Source organism: Clupea harengus, chromosome 15 (assembly GCF_900700415.2).
Source record: "Clupea harengus chromosome 15, Ch_v2.0.2, whole genome shotgun sequence".
NCBI classification, from domain to species: Eukaryota; Metazoa; Chordata; class Actinopteri; order Clupeiformes; family Clupeidae; genus Clupea; species Clupea harengus.
This window is the reverse complement of record NC_045166.1, coordinates 713,170-733,811: the sequence shown is the minus strand read 5'-3', so window position 1 is coordinate 733,811 and position 20,642 is coordinate 713,170. Positions and strand designations below refer to the sequence as shown.

Genomic DNA, 20,642 nt, shown 5'->3' with positions numbered 1-20,642 from the left:
AACTGAAATTAGTTGTTGTATTCAAGAGTCAAAATGAAATCAGCACCCAATATCTTCATATCCCAAAGCTCTATCATTACTTGCCTAACATTTTGTTTAATATTTTTTGTGGTTTAACTGTCAGATGCTCTCTCATTTGATGGGGTGGAGGTTCCAGAAGCCACAGGTTCAGATTATTTTCCTTATGTTGTAGGAATCAGTCCTAACAGTCAGTGTATTAACTTCATCCATTGATTGTAATCAAACTTACAGTGTGTGCTTGTTTAATGTCTTCCTTTCTTATATCTCTCACATATCCTGGCTATGTTTCACCATGTTTTTTCATTAGCAACTTTGTAGACACATGTTACGTAACCTATTCTTCCTATTCTGGTTAAAGAATGAAGTGCAATGCATTTGTTTCAACGTTGCATTTTACTTCACTCTACTGAAACTGTCTGTTCATGTCTGAAATAATATCACTTTCACTCTCACTTGATGTCATCAGCCCAGTTCATCGCTGAAGGAGGAAGTGTGATAATCATTGCAATAAGGGTGGAAGCACCATATACTAAAACCACTATTATTTTAGTTAGATGTCATGTAATATTTACAAACTGTTCAGTGAACTTTACATGTTAGCTGCCCAACAGGTAACAGTTGATATGGCCTAATCTAGATCTCCATTCATATTTTGGCACACGCTTCAGCTCTCTGTCAATCTACCAAAGAAAATGGCCTTCACAAAACCAAAGAAAAGAATAAATACCAAAAACTGAACAAAGTAATACATTAATGGACCTCTTTACTACATGGTCCACTAGAAAATAAGGATTAAAACAGAACCTCTAAAAATAATGCATTCCAAAAATATCATATTATTGATGGCATGTTATTACATTATTGGGTCTATTACAGTTTGAATGGAGTTAAGTGGAAAAAGTTATTACATTATTGGTAGGTTATTACCTACATTATTATCTACAAAAACAAGGTTTACCCAATAACGTAATAACTTCCAATAGTGTATTAATGTATTACATTATTGGTACAAATATTCTTACATTATTGTTTAAGACATTTTATAACATTACTGGGTTTATTTTTGATGGACTTAAGTGTCAACAATTATTACATTATTTGAAATGATTACATTATCAGGAATGTATTACTTTATTGTGTTCTACAAACCATTCTGTCTTGGCCTCTTTCGAAGCTGCTTGCTACATTTTCCTTCGTCCTACCTGGCCATGTTCCTTAGCACTGGTACACATCGGAATCACCTGTCTTTTTCTGGCTACATGAACCCATCCTTGTCTTACGACAAGCAAAAGAAACAGTCAAATCTGAATACTGCCATTCCAATAAATGACAACACAGTGTGTGCGTCTGTGCTCAGAAGATGTCAGCTGATCTACTGAGAAGGTTTACCAAGCAATTAATCAAGCTAATTGGCTTCATTCAGGGGAAATTACATTTGGTGATAAAGACCTATACAGGTAGGCCATTGAACATTCAACAAGAAGGCATAGAAAAGAACATGTTGACTGATCAACACAAGGGGGGGGGGGTCACTTAAGTTGATTAGTAGCAGTAGCCTAATTATGGGCAATGTGTAACATTTTGGTTTCAAAGTTCTTGGGTGACAGAAATCTTCAAAACAAAAATTCTAATTCTATTGTCAAACCTAATCTTGTGACTAGCTGCCTCAAAAAGAGCATATCAGCCTTTTTATTAGGCTACAGAACATTAAGCAAGCCCTTTCATACACACTATGACCTTCAGTCACTTTCATTGTGTGCTATGGATGAATTTCCATACTGTAAGTTGTTTTACTAAAGTAAATGTGAATGACTTGCCTGCATTACAGATATGTCTGATATGGGAGGGAATTCTCGAAGTCATATAAAATCCACAATGCAGCCCATCTGTTCGACAGTAATAATAGGGGTCAGTGAAGTAGCCTACAAAAAATGTGTCTGTATCAAATGCTTTTTTTAGAAGAACTGTAGAACTGTATCATAGATTGTTATCTATTGTTATCAACTACATTACTGATTATGATCTGGTTTGGGATATTGCGTGGGCTACATCTAAAAACACAACAACAGTAACAACCAGAAAAAAAGACATGGAATTTGTATATCAGCACAGACTGTTTTGTTAGTTTCATTCATCTGGGAAATAGGCATTTTTAAAGCTATGTATAGCCCACTTATACAAGGCTAATAAGTGTAATTTAAGGTTTTGTTTTGGGCTCAATTGAAAACAAAAGAATAGTGAACGTATTATAGGCCTATTTAGATCGCTTATCTCTAACGGGCTCATAGGAGATCTCCTGTTTGTCACTCTAGCTTTTGTTCGCTTTTCCCCGACTCAAGCCATGCCCTGTCGATCAAGATGCAAGTGTCCGCCCACATCACCCTTTCCCTGTGCCGCAGCTGGCCGTCCAGCAGCCCAACTACTCTCTACAATCAGTGTCGGGGAAAGCCAAGAGAGCAGCACCTTATATCGCCTTTCCCTCCGCACACGCAGGAAGTCTATGAGTGTCTACGCTGAAGAGTAAAAACCTACAAAGGTATGTTGAACGTATGAGATCGTGTGTTATGCAATGCATTGATCTGGACATTTAAATTTTAATTTAGTTGCCATTTTAGAAAATAAAAGCCCCCGTGAGCTATAAGTAAATGCGCGGTCGATTTCGAACGCAAGCGTATTTGCGGAAGTGCCTGATTATTTCTATCAACCTACCCCTTACTTTTCCGAGAAAGTTTTAAGAAAGTATTTTGTTTTATGCAATCGGGTAGTCCAGCGATTGCCTACTGGCGAATGACGACTATGTGAATTTTTCAACATATGCTTGAAATACATTTAGGGGAGAAGTTGTTATGAGGGCTGACCGACTAGGAAATTCAAAATGGCTACCATCATTGTCGTCCCAGCTGCTACATGCTTGCTGTTCAATGACTGCCTGTGCAGCGAAACACTTATGCTTATGATTCCTCCTAAATTTCGGGCACTCAGTGTAAGAGTGCATTTTATGTCTGCGAATTTTACGCGTTTCTCAAAAGCGGCATTATGGAAAAGTATGGAATTACGTGATTTCCGAGTTACTGGCATTTGTTTCGGTAGAGATTGTTAGCCGGTAGCACAGCGCCCGTGACCACGTCAGTACGGTGGGGGAGGGTAAAGTATGCCTGGCTGGGTGGAGCTAGTCCACTAGCTGGCAAGCGAATGTGTCTCGGCGAAAGTGTTTTTGTAACGTTGTTTGTTTTGCAATGCTGTCGCTTTAATTGGAGCCCGTATTTGAAACCATCAGAGGTGGGACTTTTAAATCGTAAAGCATATGTGTCAGGCTGTCACCCATGGTCAAATATCAGCACTCGCCACACATAAGGCAATTACATTTCTTTTCAGACACATTACACAATCAGAAATTCTAAAACAACTCCGCTCCGCTCTGTAGCCTTTGGTTGTGTTGCACTTATATCCAACTAACGGTAATCTCTGTGTATTTACTACGGTGTAATTCGGTCATATTAACTTAATTTAGGAATTACTTTTCTGATATTTGCAATAGAGCGAAATCCATATCTCTTCCACCCAATCCATACCTTATATTAAATATATTCAACCTGTTATTTATGCTTTGTGAGATTGCATTGGTATATATAACTCAAACTGTCCAAACATGGATTCTCTGAGCGCTGTGATTAGTATGGGCTTTATTTCTTTTAATGAAATATTGGTTGAAGCCTTGCAATGGAATTACTGTCAGCTTGCATTCTGGTCTCTGTCTCTACAGTTCTGGGATGTCACTGATTGGTCAGGTAGGCCAAATGTCCATATTTTAGTTTAACCATGATTTAGCCTTTTCCCCATCCCTTCCCCCCACCGGTTCCCACATCTTCAATGTTAAGTCAGGTTTTATATTACTTTTACTGGGATCCCAGTCACGTCTTTTGTGGTCTCTTGAAGAAATCATCTCCATTGAATGAATTCACAACCCACACCAGATTATGGACTGATTTCTGGTCTTTCAGAATGCATTGATGTTCTTCTGTGTTTGGTGGTGTTTCTGTATGCCTGCAACTAATGGGTTTGTTGGTTTGGCAAAGATAAGGATGTGCTTGCACGTTATGAAAGAATAGATTCTTATTCAGCCCAGTAGGAGAGATGTCATTTTATCGTTGCTTAGTGCTTTTTCCTCGTCCAAAATGCCTACATCCCTCCAACCCAACACTGCCTGATGTAGATAGCTAATTAGAATACTCCCTACTCAAACATACATTCACATGAGTCACACACTGAAGCAGATGTAAAAGTAAGTGTACTCCAAGGCCTAATATTTACCGTAGTGTGCAATACATCTTCTGGCCTGTGTCATTTGTACGTCCTGACTTTAGCGGCATGTGCGTCACTTTAGCGGCTCCCCTTGCCCTGGTTGACTGGAGGCAAGTGACCTGCAGCCTTCATCTTGATTCGAGATGTAGCCTATGAGCTGTGCCACTCAAACTACTATTAGCCATTTTACCAGTGTTGTGCTTGTCTGTCATTACTTTATGGTGTGTGTGTGTGTGTGTGTTCTTCGGCTCAATTCTAATGCTTGCAGTGGGAGTTGGGTCAGAATTACCTCTTGTGGAACACAATGCTTGTTTTTTATTTAAATTTTACTAACATCTGTGCAGTTTTTGTTGAAAGTGTGAAACATCATGTGAATACAGTTTGTGTTCAGATGGGTATGTATATGACCATGCCGAATATGTTGGGTAAAACAGGTACTCGACATGGCAATTTGGTGTGTCACATGGGTCAAATAATGTAGGACTTATGTGGTTGCAGGACTAATACATTTTGTGTAAATTTGTAATAAATGTGCATATTTATTTTTACGTCGCTTTGGACAAAAGCGTCTGCTAAATGTAAATATTCAGGAGTGTTTCAAAAATGGTACTAAAGCCAGATTCTATCAATGGAGGCTGCTATTACTTGATGTGTAATCACTTTTTCTTATAGCAACCACGATAGAGACAAATTACAATGAATTATTGTAGCTGCCGGGCAAGTATGAAACAGAATTTGTTACCATCCAGTTTGTGTTTGCTTCTACACATGGGTCATTGTCAAATTGCGATATGAACCTCACTCTTCTGTTTCTCCTCCATCACAGCAGAGCCATGTTCTCCAAAGGAACCAAGCGCAAGTTTTCCGATGGAGGAGAGGAGCTGCCTGAGGAGGGCCTTCCAGGCTCCAACGAAGAGCTTTCCTCTGTATCCTATAGCCTTCAGAGGCAGTCCCTCCTGGACATGTCCCTCATCAAGTTGCAGCTGTGCCACATGCTGGTAGAGCCCAACCTGTGCCGCTCCGTCCTCATCGCCAACACTGTTCGGCAGATCCAGGAGGAGATGACCCATGATGGCAGCTGGCAGGCAGCCACCATGATGGAGGCCTTCGCTGCAGCCAGTGCTGCCGGTTCTGGTGCTGCCGGCCCACCGGAACGTCTGGTGGCTACCGAGGTGCTGTGCCGGCCTGGGAGGGAGATGAATGGGAGCCCTACTGCGGAGCCAAAGCTGTTTTCGGTGATGGGGTACGAGGAGTGCCGCGAGGAGGAGGTGGTAGCGGTGGAGGAGGACTCGATCTGCTCTGAGGCGGCCTCGAATGTCTGCCTGTCGGGCAGCATGGGCCACTGTTGGGAGAGAGGGATGCTGAGGGGCGAAAGGGAGCTCGACTCTCGGCTGGGTGCCCCTGACGAGGATGTGGATGTGGAAGAGGAGGATGAGGAGGAGGAGGACGATAATGAGCTGGAGGGGTGCAGAGAAGAAGGGGAGGCAAAAGCCATGAGGCAGGTCTTCGGCACGTTTGAGATCAAGAACAGCCACCCGGGCCCAGAGTCCGCCTTGGAGGAGCTGTTCTCAGATGTAGACGCGTCCTACTACGACCTGGACACCATGCTCACAGGAATGCAGGCTGCCCCCAAGATAGGCCCGTATGACCTCTTGGACAGTCTCAGCCAGTCCCACACTCCCTCATCCTTAAGTTCAGCCTCAAACTGTCGTTCCGACCTCAATGAGCTCGACCACATTATGGAGATCATTGTGGGCTCCTAGGCAAAGGCCTCTCAGAGACCCGTACTCGTCTTTTGCCTTTTTATGTCTCCTATGGTAGGCCAGTGGAATGAGACGTACTGTTAAGGAAAAGGACTTTCTGCCCCTGGTGTCAGTGTGATTTTTACGAGCTGACCATTACGTACTTAATGTATGTTTTTTTTAAATGAGGCTGTTTCCTTTCATCCTTCTTTTGTGTCTGTCTTGTTTTAATTTATTCCTGTAAAAATTACACTACAAGAATGGAGAACAGAACAAGATATATACAAATCTGTAAAGTTTGTCTTATTTTCATAAAAAAGAAATTGATTGAAATATGTATGTAAATATATATATATATATATATATTTTTACAACAGATACATCTTGGGAACTGTTACTGTACATTTTATATGAGATTGCACAGTGTCATGTGCCATGGACTGATATGTCTTCCAAATCCTAAAGCTGATGAAACATTGGCTGATGCAGAGTTAACACACATTTTTCTGACAACCCTGTTTCTGTCCACAGTTTGGTGCACACAGTACCATGTACAGTATTGCTCAATATCACTTTGTCTGAGGTCACGGGAATGCCTTATCTCCTCGCTTGCCACAACCTTCGGTTTGCCATTAGAAGTTAAAAGTTATATTTGACTCTTTAGAAATGAAGAATAATGGCACAAGCCAATTTTATGTGAATTCCTTTTAATTTAATTTATTTTATTTATTCACATCAAATATGTCAGGTGATTATTGGTCAAGTTGAATCCAAGTTGCTCTTTGACTTTGGTGAACTTGCTGACTTTTTAGTGTGAAACAGCATTTCTCAAATTTCTATGCATCAAGTGTCCATATACACTTTCTATGCATCAAGTGTTCTACTACAACTTTACACATAGTATTTAAACGTTTTTTTTTATTTTTTATGTTGGGTCAGAAATGGCATAAGTTATTGTTTATGAACGCGAATGCTTTTCTTCATATAGCAAAATGTCAAGTGAAAGAGAGTTCAAAATCGCTTGAAAGTATCATTTGAACATGGATGAACTGAGAGGCAAATGGTATCTATGTAATAAATCTAGAGTAGATTAGAACCATTTTATATGAACATTGTAGCATTTTTTTTTTATAACATTTCTAATAAAAGGTACAAATTATGAATGGTGTATGTTGTTTTCCTTTACTCCTTTATAAATTCAGGACTTTTCCTTAATAGGTTCATGACTGCAGAAGGATTTTCTCATCAACTGCAAATGACCGCATAATGGTTGTGGACAAAACTTGAAATTCACCTAACCATTTATTCACCACTACAGTACAGGTAGAGCATAGTAAAACAGACAACCTGTAAAACAAACAAACCAACAAGAAAAACATGGATTTGGTTTAGCCTTTTCTCCACTTCAAACAGAATTTACATTTACATGTTGCATGAGTTAATGGGGTTCGATACACTTTTTGTCCACTTGTGTCAAGGATAGAGCATAATGTGGTGAAATGGAAGATGACAACTAGCTAACTACATAGGATGATTTACTTAGTTATGTCAATAAAATGAAGGTAAGGGAATTGCTGAATGCACTCTTGTTTTCCTGTGACTTGCACAAAATGCAGTTTTCAAAACATTGTAAACATGACTTGGGGGATGTTTTGTTAAACACGGAATGGGATATGGAAATGGAAAGTAGTTCAGCATCTCTGAAAGAAACTGGTGCTAAAACGCGAATGTACAAAAGCTTTTTTATTTGAATCCCACTTACGTAAAGAACTTTCCAATATTCTTGTGTATCTTACTGGCCTGTTTCTGGCATTTTCATTAAATCCGAAATATGTAAGGGCATTTGACTTGTTGAAAGAATACTTTTAACAAGTCAAAAATCAGTGTCGTGTACTTTCATTTTTTCATTACCTATTTACCCATTTTGTAATACCAGCATTGGAGCGCAAAAGAATACTGTCCTAGTATTGGTTGCAAGTGCAGACGTCACTCAAAATGTAACGTCACAGTTTAAATCCCCAGTTGCTCATGCCGCGCACGACCTCTGTGCACGCAGACGAATTTGGTATAACTGCAGTTGAAACCCACATGCTATTTATGGCAACGCTGCATTGTTCTTTTTCTTGTTAATGTAATACATGCAAGCACATGAGAATTTTCTACAACAGACTGCAACATAAAGCCTTAGAGTTGCCCTTTACAGTCACTATTCGCACACGTAATTTCTGTTCTCTGCTCTGCCGTATCCTTAGTACAGTTTTTCTACAGTATTTCCTCTGGTCACGTTTTTGGTCTGTGAGCGCGATATTAGAACGAATGAAAGACAGGGATAGGAAGAAGGAGAGAACTGGCTCAGCCAACCAGATGTGGTTACTAGGCGGGCTTGAAATTTCATTGGACCAATCCAGGCTCTCCCACCTGACGACCGTCAATCAGCTGAGCCTCTTTTCTGCCCTTTTCCCGTAGCTTCTATGTTGGAGAAGTAGAGTTTAGCTCGGTAGGCAGCTTGATAGAAGCCGTCGTCCACATCAGTCCTGTATGCTAGTTAACCAGGAACGTGTAGACTTTGGACAGGCGAACACTTAGCTGAACCGTCAAAACTAATACATTTGCTCATTATCAGTCAGCAAATGTAGCAAACGGTTGATGAACTATTGTCTGCCTATTAGTAATTTTGTGTAATCTGAATGCAAACATTTAGCCAGTAAACAGTTTAGCCAGCTCAGCACCGTTAGCCAACTTGGCTAATTCATTGCGCATCAATTGGCTGGCCATGCCAGTCAGTGATAGGTAGCTATTATTGTTGAAGTTGTATTTTGCGGAGAGATTCTGTTCTCTTTCAACTTCAGCAGACTAGCAAGAACGCTAGTTTAGTGATACATTATGGTATGGGTCAAAGGGATATTGTGTCTTACGAGACTTCGATGAAGAGGAAAAACAGAATTCGAGCAGCCTCTATGTGTCGCCTAGATGTGGACTCCGCTGTGAAGGAAGTTGAGCAACCGAGAGATGCCCTTTCCTCGTCAAGGTAACGCAACTTACTAGCTTGTTAGCTAGCCATGCTGTCCCAGTTCTCTGGTTGCTTGATCACCACTGACTGTATTGTCAACAGTATGAATGTATTCTCTCTGGGAATGTAGGTGGTTACGACAGCCTTCTTTCAGTTTAAACGTTCAATGTTAACGTTTACCTGCCAGATGGCTGGCTAAGTTAATGATAACTTTAGTCGCAGCAGATACTAACGGTAACTTAGCTACCGGTAGCTATGTTGCTTAACGTTACTCGGTCATGAAAGTGATTCCTAACTCGCCAAGCTACCCTCACACTAGTAGACATCTTTAGCTGTTGAGCTTTTAAGTGAGATACCGCTACCCAGCATTCCAGTAGTTGGTAACCTTTTTAGTTCCGATGAGCTGTGAAACGAAAGTAAGGGTTGAACAGACCGAGCCCTTTAAACGTTAGTGAAGCAGCTTTAACGTTAAAGTTGCTGTCCTAAGAGAACGGTTTATGAAAACGATTATGATTGTTTACTTGGTTTTCTAATTTCACAGTCCCCGTTAATCATTTTCCAGTTAGCGAACTTGTTACGGACCAGTCTATATGCTCACATTAGGTTTAAATTCCACTTGGCTAACTTTCAGCTTCTACTTTTAATGTGGCTAGCTACTAGCTTGCTAGCTAGGTAGCTAGGCGGTGAGCGTTTGCGTAATGTTCAATGGCGAGTTCAAGTGGCTGCTCCGTGCCTCAGTGCTGTTGCGTAATGGAATCAATCCATCGCTAACTGACCATCATGCACTCCGCTTTACTACTTGCTACTTCTTTAGCATCACAACCACCCTCAGTCAAACACCAAATCGAGGGAAGTCTAAGGTTAATTGTGGTCAAATATGCCGGCTCGTTATTACTGGAGTAACTTTCAGGGGCGCATTGCTCATGTGTGCAGAATCTGTTAAATTAAAATTGGGATTCATCGCTCATTGACCTAACATTGAGTCAGTGTGAAGTTGTTCATTTAAATGAGCCATGCCAGCAGCAACCAGGCTTGCGCTGTAGATCTCTCCAGGTTTATCATCAGGCAGCAGTATGGCCGTCTCCCCGAAATAGACTGTAATATTGATAATGTGAACCGATGCAGAAACAATAATGTCGATGTTTGTGCGTTTATTTTTTTCTCTTGGTACCGTAACTCAAACATTAAAAGTTACTATGTTTATGGCTGCAGAAAGAACTGTCTTCAAATGCAGTTAAGCTGTGGGCACGGGAGCCATAGTACCCATTATTTCGTTTTTACTTGGAGTTTTTGGAGATTAATTCAAAGACTTTGCCTATTGTGTACACTCACGTTAGCCGAATCCCTCTCCCTCCAGCCCCTTCCATGTAAACCACGCTCAGAAATGTTGATGCATGGTTCAACATGCTATCGTACAGTCGACGTGGTTGTCAGATGGCCATGGATTTAAACCGCTACTACTGATGGTAGCTAGTACAGTATTTGGTAATAGTGTACAGTGTTTTCCAGCATGTGCAAAATAATATACATTTGAGTTGGTCTAGTAATTTGTTGACTGGTCATTTAATGTAAGCTATCTTAGAGGTCACTCAAACTTGCATGGTCTTCCACATGAATTTTAGAAGCACATACCGGCAATCTTCTGTGTCCCTCTCTCTGTGTATTTACTAGAGCCTTTTTGTCCAACTCAATCTCACTAGCTGTACCTTCTGTTTGACATGCATGAAGTAGATGCGCTGAGGAAGATAGTGGAATTCTACTGTGATTTAGAATTGGAAATATATGGCTTGGCTATTAACCAGAAACTTCAATTACATGTGGAAATGAGGTATAGCAAGTAAAAGTAAAACATATTAGGTATTGGATAACTGGAAGTTGATGTGCTTGCATTCTGAACTATAGGAGGATACAGTGTAGCAGTCCACAGCGCTTAGGACAGCAGGGGTGCAATAAGCCTAGCCCTTTAAAATAAATAGGGGGTGGGGCTCACGGTCTGTTATTGCATCTCGATGACTTAGTTGATCTCGGGAGTACCTATGATAACCCATCCCATCACGACCCATGACATGAGCCATAGGTCCGCTCACGTCTCCCTCGGTGTGACTAACCCCCACGCACGGATGTGACTCATGATGGCGAGGGTGGTTCCGTGGTCTGAGTGACAAAGTGGCCCATATATGGACATCCTCTTTCCCAGCCCCCTCCGCCCCAGTTCATTACCAGCAGCACAGCTTTGAGTGCTCATCAATGACTGGCCCCGCCCCCTACTGCTTGCTGCCTACTCGTGGTTAATCCTTGCTGCCTCTTCCTGTTCCTCTCTCTCTCTCTCTCTGTCTCTCTGTCTCTCTCTCTGTCTCTGTGTCTCCCTCTCTCTCTCTGTGTGTGTGTACTGGAGCAAGTGGCTCCCTCCAGGGCAGGGAGAAGAGAGGGGAGATGGAGAAGGGAAAGAGACGAGTGCAGTGCTGTTCCTCATTGTAACTTCAGCATTAGTATTCTTCCCTGGACAGGGACACATTTAGAACAATCTTCAATGACTCCAGATCAAGCAGAATTAAGCACGTAGAAAGCGTTGAGAAGCACTGACGTGAGCATCTCTGTGTGAGTTGGGTTTTCTGGCCATGTACATTTACTTAATTGTGACAGATTGACCGTTGCTAACGCTCACTACTTCACTGCCCCCTCCCCCCCCAGCCCCATATAAATCTTGAGAACAGATTGAGAATGCTATCCAGTGTTTCTGAAAGCATACAAATGTGAAAGTACTGAAAGAACGACGCTACATTAATTTCCCAGCCAATCAAGTCATGTCATCATTAAACCCTCGCACAATGGCCCTCACACAATGTTGTAATGATGAAGGTTGTCTGTCTTGATGGAGAGGGCTGGATTATGTAATCCATTCTGAATTGTTGCCAACAGCCAAAGAACTGTCAACCAAATTTAGGTCAAAATCCAGTTCTAGAGATGAGTCTCATTAAGCCAGCTGTACATCACATATTGGGCCCTATGTTGTATACATCTGGAGACCTCTGTGTTGGAATTGGTCCTAAACCTATGTAGAAACAAGTAGGCCAAGATGGTCAACTGAGTCTGAATATTTCAGTTGTCTCCTTATGACTCCATACAGGTTTGCCACAAGAAGTTTGCCACAGCTGCAAAACTCAAACAAGGATGTAAAATGATGGACTGTAGTGTAGGGCATCTCGTGCCAAATCCAAGAGAAACACTGACCTTCGGCTAATTGAAAACATGCTTGAACATTTTTGTTAAAACAAGAAATAAGTGTCACTCTTGAGAAGCTGCTTAATCTCTGGCTAGGAGCATCTCACTATTTCCCAGACAGTCCCAGAAACAGCCTGTCACTCGAGCCCTGAACCTCTCCTCCACCGCCGTTTCCATGGTAAATGGTTGGGTGGGTAGGGGATGGGAGGTAGGTGGAGTATAATGAGGATGATGTGGTTTTGAAGCACGACTTGATGCCTCCCTAACTGCCAGAACAGGGAGCAAAAGATCACGATTTCAGACGCCCCTGCTATCCCACACACACACACACACACACACACACACACACATTCTTTTTCTCAGAGCCTCCAGTCTTACCAGCACCTACATCTTTAAAGATCAGTTGGGGTTTACTGTGTGGATGGCAGGATTATGTGTAAGGTGGATGGAATTTATTTTTAAAAAGCTTCCACAATGAAGAGTATAGGAGACACATATGTCTTTATTTTGTGTTGAATCTCAGTTTTATATCTCTGTTGTCGTCGCTCCTATGCGAACCTCCCACTCTGGCAAGAGGCACTGTTGTTACCTTTCAGCTGGTGTTCCATTAAAAGATCCCTTCGTAAGACTCCTCGTGCCACCTATCTCAGGCTTCTGGATGCCAATGTGGGCATCATTGCTGGCTTCATGTAGACCTGTGTTGGCTTCTACAGAGCTGCCCTTTCCCCAACCATAGGCACCTCTTGGCATGCACTGGCAGAGATGTGCTGGCGTTCAGGAGCGGCCGGGTGGGCTGTTATATAACGGCCAGTCTCAGATGTTCATGAGGGCTGAGCAGCCATCAGCCTTAGAGTGCATCAGAGAGCCAGTGAGTGAGTGAGTGGAGGACCACACTGCAGTGGGGGGGGAAGTGGCCTCTGTAGACAGCCCACTCCTGCTGCAGTCCAGGCTCCAAAAGCTGCAGTTTGAGCTCCTGTTTCAGGATGTGTGAAGTCTAAAGCTTCCTTTCATTGGCCCTGGTCTCAGGATGTAGATCAGATTCACGTGATGAGTGTCTTCTGCCTCACTGTCTCCAGAGAACAGTGCAGAGAAACATCCCTATGGACGGCTCTGAGCTGCTGCAGTCAAGTAAGCTCTACTGCTGCTCCCGTCTTCTTCCAGTTCACATGGTTTCCTGATTCGTAAAAAGAAAACACGGCCAGGCAGGTAACGAGCTGCCTGTGACTTGTGTCCTGTGAGCTCTCTGTGCTGTGCTACAAAGGGGGCTACCCCCACTAAAGTCTATTGCAATTCTCTTATTATCGTTTGGTTTAAGATGCAGTCGGGCACACGACGAGTCCTTTCCCACCGGCCCCAGAACAGACAGTAGATCGCTGTGTCGTGTTCCTGTGGGGTGGTGGTGTGATGTGCTGCTGATCCTGCCTCCGCTGGTGCCAGCCCTGCCGTAACGGTGCAGCTGGTGCTGCCGGCTCTGCAGTGGAGAGGAGAGGAGAGGAGGGGAGCGCGGAGCGGAGCAGAGCAGTCTGCGGCATGTGCTCGGACCTGCGGGGGATGTCTGCTCGCATGGAGCAGCGTGATGGATGAAGTGTGGACACACAGGCGCCTGCAGAACAGAGAGGAGGAGGAGGAAGGAGGAAGGAGGGGGTGGAGAGGACAGAGGAGGAAGGAAAATAGGAGTTAGAGGGATGGAAGAAAGAACTGTATGGGGGACAGAGGGGGAGAAGAGTAGGAGCAGGAGCACGAGTGGAGTGAGGAGGTGGCAGCCATCTACAGAGCAGGCGGTAAGAGGCTGAGTGAGGAAGAGAAGGAAGGCGAGTGAAGAAGAGAAGGAAGGCGAGTGAAGAAGAGAAGGAAGGAGTGAGAGAGGGAGAGGTGTGACGACACCGCATATGGTGGACCTGTTCTGTTCAGCAGTGCTCTCTGCCTCTTCCAAACAGTTGTTTTTCACTCGGCGTGTTCAGCACAGTATTCTGGCAACTCCGTGTCACATAGTTTGGTATCCTTCAGGTCTCTATTGTGTGCATGTTTGGAAACTGTGTGTGTCGCTGGAACAGAGCATGTTCGACTCGAGCTCCTCAAGAGGGATGATCGGGATGAGCCATGCTAAGTATTCCTTGCGGTGGGAAGAGCAGCACATAAGCACCCATCTCCTTTTGCCTTAGTAGTGCAACCCCCCTGCCATTGCTCTTTCCTCTCTAGACTGGGCGTCTTTCTGCCTCTTACTCGTGTGTGTGTGTGTGTGTGTGTGTGTGTGTGTGTGTGTGTGTGTGTGTGTGTGTGTGTGTGTGTTGAGGGGTGGGGGATTGAGCACCTCCAGCCAGCCTCTCTGCGCCGTACACCACCTCTCTAGGGACCGTCTGTAATGCTGACATCCAGCAGAAAGATGGATGAGAATCACCATGGTGACCAGCAGAGCGTTCCCATGACCCATCAGCTTATCCCCTGGAGTGAGAGAGTGTGTGCGTGCTCTGCACTGGTGTGTGTGTGCGTGCTCTGCACTGGCGTGCGTGTGTGTGACGCGGTGCACATGTCCACCCCCCTCTGGTGCATGCTGCAGTGACCGACATGGCCGTCCACGCAGCCCCTCACATGGCAGCACTGGAAGCCCTTTCATAACACCAGCGCCGGCCGCCTGGCCTCCTGTTGGACCTTCACTCTTCAGGTTCTGCCAGCGCAGAGCACGCACGTGTGTGTGTGTGTGTGTGTGTTTATGTGGGCCTGGCCTCCTGTTGGATCTTCACTCTTCAGGTTCTGCCAGCGCAGAGCATGTGTTTATGTGGTCCACACACACTGTGGTTGTTTTCTGTCACTGGAGCAGCACAATATTTGTTTTCTGACTCCCAATAGTCCCAAGGTCATGTGTGCTTCATGTCGAGCATGTACACTCGAGGAAGTGTGCATAATCTAAACATTACATCTTTGATCAAAGTGAGAAGGCCAGGATTGTAAATGTACATATAAGATGCACGTGAAGAGTAGTGTGGTGTTTATGGCAAACATGCATGGTGCGGTTGAATTGTCTACATCAGTGTTTCTCAAACTTTTTCAGACCAAGGACCACTTAGCCAATAAAAAAAAAACTCGCGGACTATCTTACTAAATAGTATATCCCCGGAACAACAGGCCTCCTACCCAGACCTGGCACCAGACAATTGTTAGCGCCAAGGCCGGATTAACCATTAGGACAATTGGGCACTTGCCCAGGGGCCCTGGACAACGTCAACTAAAATGTTATATCACGTTATGAACGCAGTCCTTACTTTCCTAATGTGAGCACTTTATTGCAACTCGTTCGATCAAAATATTATGTTAAATCACGTCAAAAACAGTGTTTGTGTAGTCTAGTAGCTGCCTGCACAAATGCCACTTGGGGCTTGCCAGCTCTACGCCGCGGACACTGCGAGCGAGAGTCACGTGACTTGAAGCGCTGTGGCTGGAGGAGAGCGTTCTATGGGGAGAAGCAGTGCAGCAAGATGGAGAAGCAGTTAAGCGGGAGTGCTAATGTGAGAAGTTTTAAAAGTAAAAATAGGTCATTAGGCCTCATAATTGTTTGTGTAGTCATGAGTTCAGTCTTTAAGGGAGGCCAGTTGTAAGGTCCATTTGTTCAGGTAAAATAATAAGGATATATAGAAGTGAAGTGATCAACATTAAATGTTGGATTGTGATACAATAAACATGATCTTGACTTTAAAATTACATGCAACAGTGTAGCCTTGAGCCTTGTTGCCCAGGGCACAGAACATTGTTAATCCGGCCCTGGTTAGCGGCACATGATTTTCGCGGGTGGGCACTCCTTTTTTTTTAATCGGTAGGCTAGTTATAGATATGACAATGCGCTAGGCAAAGCATCTGGAACCCTGCCTGCTCCATGCGTGACCTGGTTAAGTTACAAACTATAGTTCGCTCACAGCCTCATACTCCCATCACACACTCAGACACGCCAATGTATCACTAAACACCAATAAACACAACCATGCGCATACCGTCCACGCGACCGCAGTAATTCACTAACAACCGTAGGCTAGCCGTCTGGCATTAATATAGCCATCCTAGTAGTCAACTTTTCATAATTATGAGTCGTCATTATCCAACGTCACACAACACAGAATAAAGTTATCATCTTGCTGTCTCCGCAGCGGGAGAAAAACAAATGCTGTTTGAATGCAGCTCCGCGGCGCGAGTGACCCTTCTCCTTGTCTGTGTCAGAGGCATTCTCATTTAATTTTCTTTTCATTGTCCCTGTCTTAAGCCACCGATCCATGACCTTCTTAATAGATTAGGCTACTCTTTAATAGATTAGGCTTCTACTGACTGTGTTCTCTTCGTTCTGAGTTGTATGTTAGAAATGTCGCAATCATTTACTTGTGGCAGTCGCGGACCACTATGGGGCACTTGCGGACCACCAGTGGTTGAGAACGACTGGTCTACAGGTTTCAGGATATGTAGATGGAATTCTGGTGGCTTCAGTGCATCTTGGCATTCAGCTGGCTTTCTGCGCATGCTCTGGATTTAGATATTTTCCTACAGGAATCTGTGCTGAGTGTGTTTGGCTTCAAACCCCCTCTTTTTCTGACTTTTTTTATTTACCTTAACTGTGTTTCTTTTCTCCCCCTCTCCCCCCATTCTTGGTTCTCTGCAGGTATCTGCTGGGCCGCGGCGTGAAGCGCAAGCTGAGCGAGTGTGACGCCGGTGACTCTGCACCTCTGGGCTTGCCCTATCCTCAGCAGCGCCAGATGGTTCTGGACCTGTGCCTGGACAAGCTGCAGAGCTGTCAGCGCCGCTCCGAGCCCAGCCTGCACCGCTCCGTGCTGCTGGCCAACACGCTCCGCCACCTCCAGCAGGAGATGAGGCAGGAGGGCTTCGCCTGCATCCCGCCGGCCCCGTCGCTGTCCCCCGTGCACGCGCTCACCCCGCGGCACACCCCCGACCTGCCGCCCGTGCCCTCGGACCTGCAGCCCCCCGGCGCCCCGCCCCCGCCCTCCGGTGGCCCAGATGTTGGGGCGCAGCTGGGCGATGGGGCCGGCCCCCACTCGCCTCTCCAGGACTCGATGTTCGGCTCGTTCGAGATCACGAGCTCCGCCAGCTGCTACCTGTCCGACCTGCCGCTGGACGACATCTTCGAGGACATCGACACGTCCATGTACGACGGGTCGGACGTCGCCGCCGCCCTGGCCCTCGCCCCGGCACAGAGAGCGGGCGCAGCCGGGGCCGACGACGGACTCAAGGGATTCCCCTCTTCTGGCTGCACCCCCTCAGCCCTCCAGTTCTGCTTCAACGACCTCAACGACCTGGACCACATCATGGAGATTCTGGTGCGTTCCTGAACAGAACCCCCACCCCCACCACTGCTCTTTCTCTCTACAGAATCATGAACCTTTTTCTGCTATGTTTTTGTTTTTTAAAACATCAAATGGTAAATGTAAATCTATTTTTATACAGAGAACTATCCCAAATATATTTATATGAAAAAGATGGATGTCGACCTGCCTGACACACACTTGTTCGTTCGCTGTTGGGTGAATGCACACACATACCCGTTCTGTCTCCAGACTGGCCCCAACTAAAGCCATCCTCTCCCGCAGACACCGCATCTGTCTGCAGGGCCCTCAGTGACAAACTGGTACAAGTACTAGTGTTAACGAGACCTATCTGCATGATGTGACTATTCAGGACCGCCTGAAGTCTCCCAGGAGCAAAGCCAGGGGTGCAAAACGGAAGGTTTTTAGCATTTAAAAAAATGAGACTTATTTTTGTGGACTGAACTTTGCCCCCAACCCATCACCTAAGTATTTTGTGGAGCATTACATTTGCTATCAATAATTCTACCGTCTGATCATGACTTGCACATCCAACAACACTCACACTACCTCTCAACAACCAAGAGCTCACTATCGATGTTTTACTATACAAAGTCAATGTTAACGTTTTAGCCGCCTCGTGTTCTCCTTACTGGTATATTCCTTTCTTGAAAACAAAAACAGACGACAACAACAACAACAACAACAACAACCCAAATTCTGGTGATTGTCAGTCCTGCTCTCCTTGACCTGAGGCTGCGAGGTTTCCCCATTGTGACCTAAATCTACTGCGCTGTTTGGTTCTGCCAACATTCTCCTTTGGCAGGCCTCGTTTGAACTTGTCACTCTGGCACTCATGTGTTTAGCACCTCAGGTCTGAGGTATATTGGGACAGTGTTTCCGCAGGAGGACGATGACATTTGTGTCCGACGGAGATCAGGCTTGTAGATACTGCTGAAGTGAGGAGGGGAGACGCACAGCTACATGTTTTGTCTCTCTCTTCCTTTTTTTTTTTTATAAATTGTATGAAGATGAAATCTGTATTTATACATTTTTGGCTTTAATGATTGTGGCGAGGACAGACACACCCCGGCATCCTGCTGAATGAACTTTAGTGCCTAGAAACGGAGGATATGAAGACTGGAACTGGTGGAACTGCACACTGTGCCCCGCTCCCCTCGCTGCACCCCATGTGATGGACCCTTTCTGCTAGAGAGCAACAGTGTGTGTGCCTCCGGTCCAACGTCCGGCCCACAGTTCCGGATTTTACATTCTAATGTCAGACCTTTTGGCTATTTTCAGACTTTCTTTTTCTAAAATGAATATTCAGTAGTTTTAAAGCTCCAGAAAGAAGCCATTTGACTCTGAAGTTGATCCACACTTCTGAACCATCTGTTTCTTCCCTTTTGCAATCCTCACCACAAAGATTTTGTGCAACTCTTCAAAATGTCAGTGATGTCCGGAAGTCCTACACTTTGGGCAGGACAGACACAAGTATACCCGCCACCAGGCTGCTGTCTCCAAACACACACACACTACCCCCTTTTTTTGTTGCTTCCTCCTTGCCCATTGAACCATTTGTCTCTACAAGGAGTTGCGTAATAACCAGTAGCAGCCAATCAGGGTCTTGGCCAACAGGAAGTTGTTTCACAAGGAGAGATGCCCCGTGTGTGTGTGTGTGTGTGTGTGTGTGTGTGTGTGTGTGTGTGTGTGTGTGTGTGTGTGTGTGTGTGTGTGTGTGTGTGTGTGTGTGTGTGTGTGTGTGTGTGTGTGTGTGTGTGTGTGTGTGTGTGTGTGTGTGTGTGTGTGTGTGTGTGTGTGTGTGTGGCGGGCTGGGGCTGCAGGTGGGGTGTTTGTCAGACTGGCTGGCTGACGGGGGAATCGGGTGGGGGAGGGGGTGCTGTGGCCCAGAGCTTCAGTCATGTGGACTGGCTTGAGGAAAAGGCTTCACTGAGAATTTTACAACAGCTGGTGTGTGTGTGATCAAGCCACACCCCAGAAGGGGCCCCTCTCTCAGTAGCCAATCAGGAAGCAGGGGGAAGGAGGAACCCTTTTGTTTTTGTGTGGAGTTGGATGACAAAACGCCAGCAACTTTTTTTTTTTTTTTTTCTTTTTTTTTTCTCCCCCATCAGAAAAGCAATGTATTCCTTAGTCGCAGGGCTCCCTGCCTCGCAACACTTGACTAGAAAAACTCCCCGAGCTCCTCAACCCTCCAAGTGCAAAGAAACTGAAAAATCCCTGAAAATTGTAATCTCATCGCCCATGCTATTTGTCTGTGACAAGCCGAGGGGTTTCTATGTACACATGAAGGCACACCTCTCTGGACTCAAATTTGGGGTGCTCAGAGAACCCCCACCCCACCCCACCCCTCTGGCCCGTGGGGGATGTTTACAGCTGTGTCCGTGGAGAAGGCCCTCTTTGATTATGGCCACTGGATCCCTCCACCGACATTGTCCACGGACATCTCTCTCCCTGTGTGGGCTGAGAGCTGTGCAGCAAGTAAGCCGTGGGCTCTGTCAGCTTAGTAAGCTTTTTTTATTTTATTTCTAATATTTCTTTTGTGTGTTTCTGTATATATTTGTATTTCTTTCATTTTCTCTGTGTGGTTAAGTTAATGAGATAATATATTGAATTTTATTTAAATGTGTGAACATGGTCTGCTTTAAAGAAGAAAAAAGCTGGGGAGGGCTTTGGCCCCCACTGGATGAGAGGAGCGTTTGTAAATATTTTGTTGCAAATTGTGAGATTTTTATTATGGAAATATTTTTTTTTGTAAATTGCAAATTCTGTCAATGTTAGTACAGAAATATCTATTGAAATTTGTTGTGTTTTTTTTTTTATCTTTTTGTTTTTATATAAATACACATGTACAAACGAAAGAGATTTCAATCAACCAGGCAGTCTATTTGGCAGCTCTACATGATAATGTCACCCCTGAGTGCTTGTTTTTGTTTGTTTCGGCTCCTTTGATTACACAAAAATGTGCTGGCCATTGTCAGGTGTACTGAAGGATGTCTCATCTTCTCTCAGTATGTCTCCCTCCGACTT

General features: G+C 44.6%; 2 protein-coding genes across 7 annotated transcripts; both read left to right on the top strand.

Moving 5' to 3' along the window:
* The first annotated feature begins 2,345 nt into the window (after nucleotides 1-2,345).
* On the top strand, nucleotides 2,346-7,224 carry cdca4 (cell division cycle associated 4). Of its 6 annotated transcripts, XM_031581802.2 has the most exons (4): nucleotides 2,348-2,557; nucleotides 3,785-3,809; nucleotides 4,996-5,044; nucleotides 5,150-7,224. In XM_031581802.2, the coding sequence occupies exon 4, from the start codon at nucleotides 5,157-5,159 to the stop codon at nucleotides 6,084-6,086; it is 930 nt and encodes a 309-aa protein (XP_031437662.1). In that variant the 5' UTR covers nucleotides 2,348-2,557; nucleotides 3,785-3,809; nucleotides 4,996-5,044; nucleotides 5,150-5,156; the 3' UTR covers nucleotides 6,087-7,224. The 6 variants fall into 6 exon arrangements, with proteins under 6 accessions (XP_031437660.1, XP_031437661.1, XP_031437662.1 ...); XM_031581800.2 differs by having other exon boundaries at nucleotides 2,346-2,557; nucleotides 4,996-7,224; XM_012823947.3 differs by lacking the exon at nucleotides 4,996-5,044 and having other exon boundaries at nucleotides 2,349-2,557.
* A 1,305-nt stretch (nucleotides 7,225-8,529) lies between these two features.
* On the top strand, nucleotides 8,530-19,307 carry si:dkey-177p2.6 (uncharacterized protein LOC568712 homolog). The gene is made up of 2 exons (XM_012823950.3): nucleotides 8,530-9,093; nucleotides 16,937-19,307. The coding sequence occupies exons 1-2, from the start codon at nucleotides 8,954-8,956 to the stop codon at nucleotides 17,619-17,621; spliced, it is 825 nt and encodes a 274-aa protein (XP_012679404.2). The 5' UTR covers nucleotides 8,530-8,953; the 3' UTR covers nucleotides 17,622-19,307.
* Nucleotides 19,308-20,642: the final 1,335 nt, after the last annotated feature.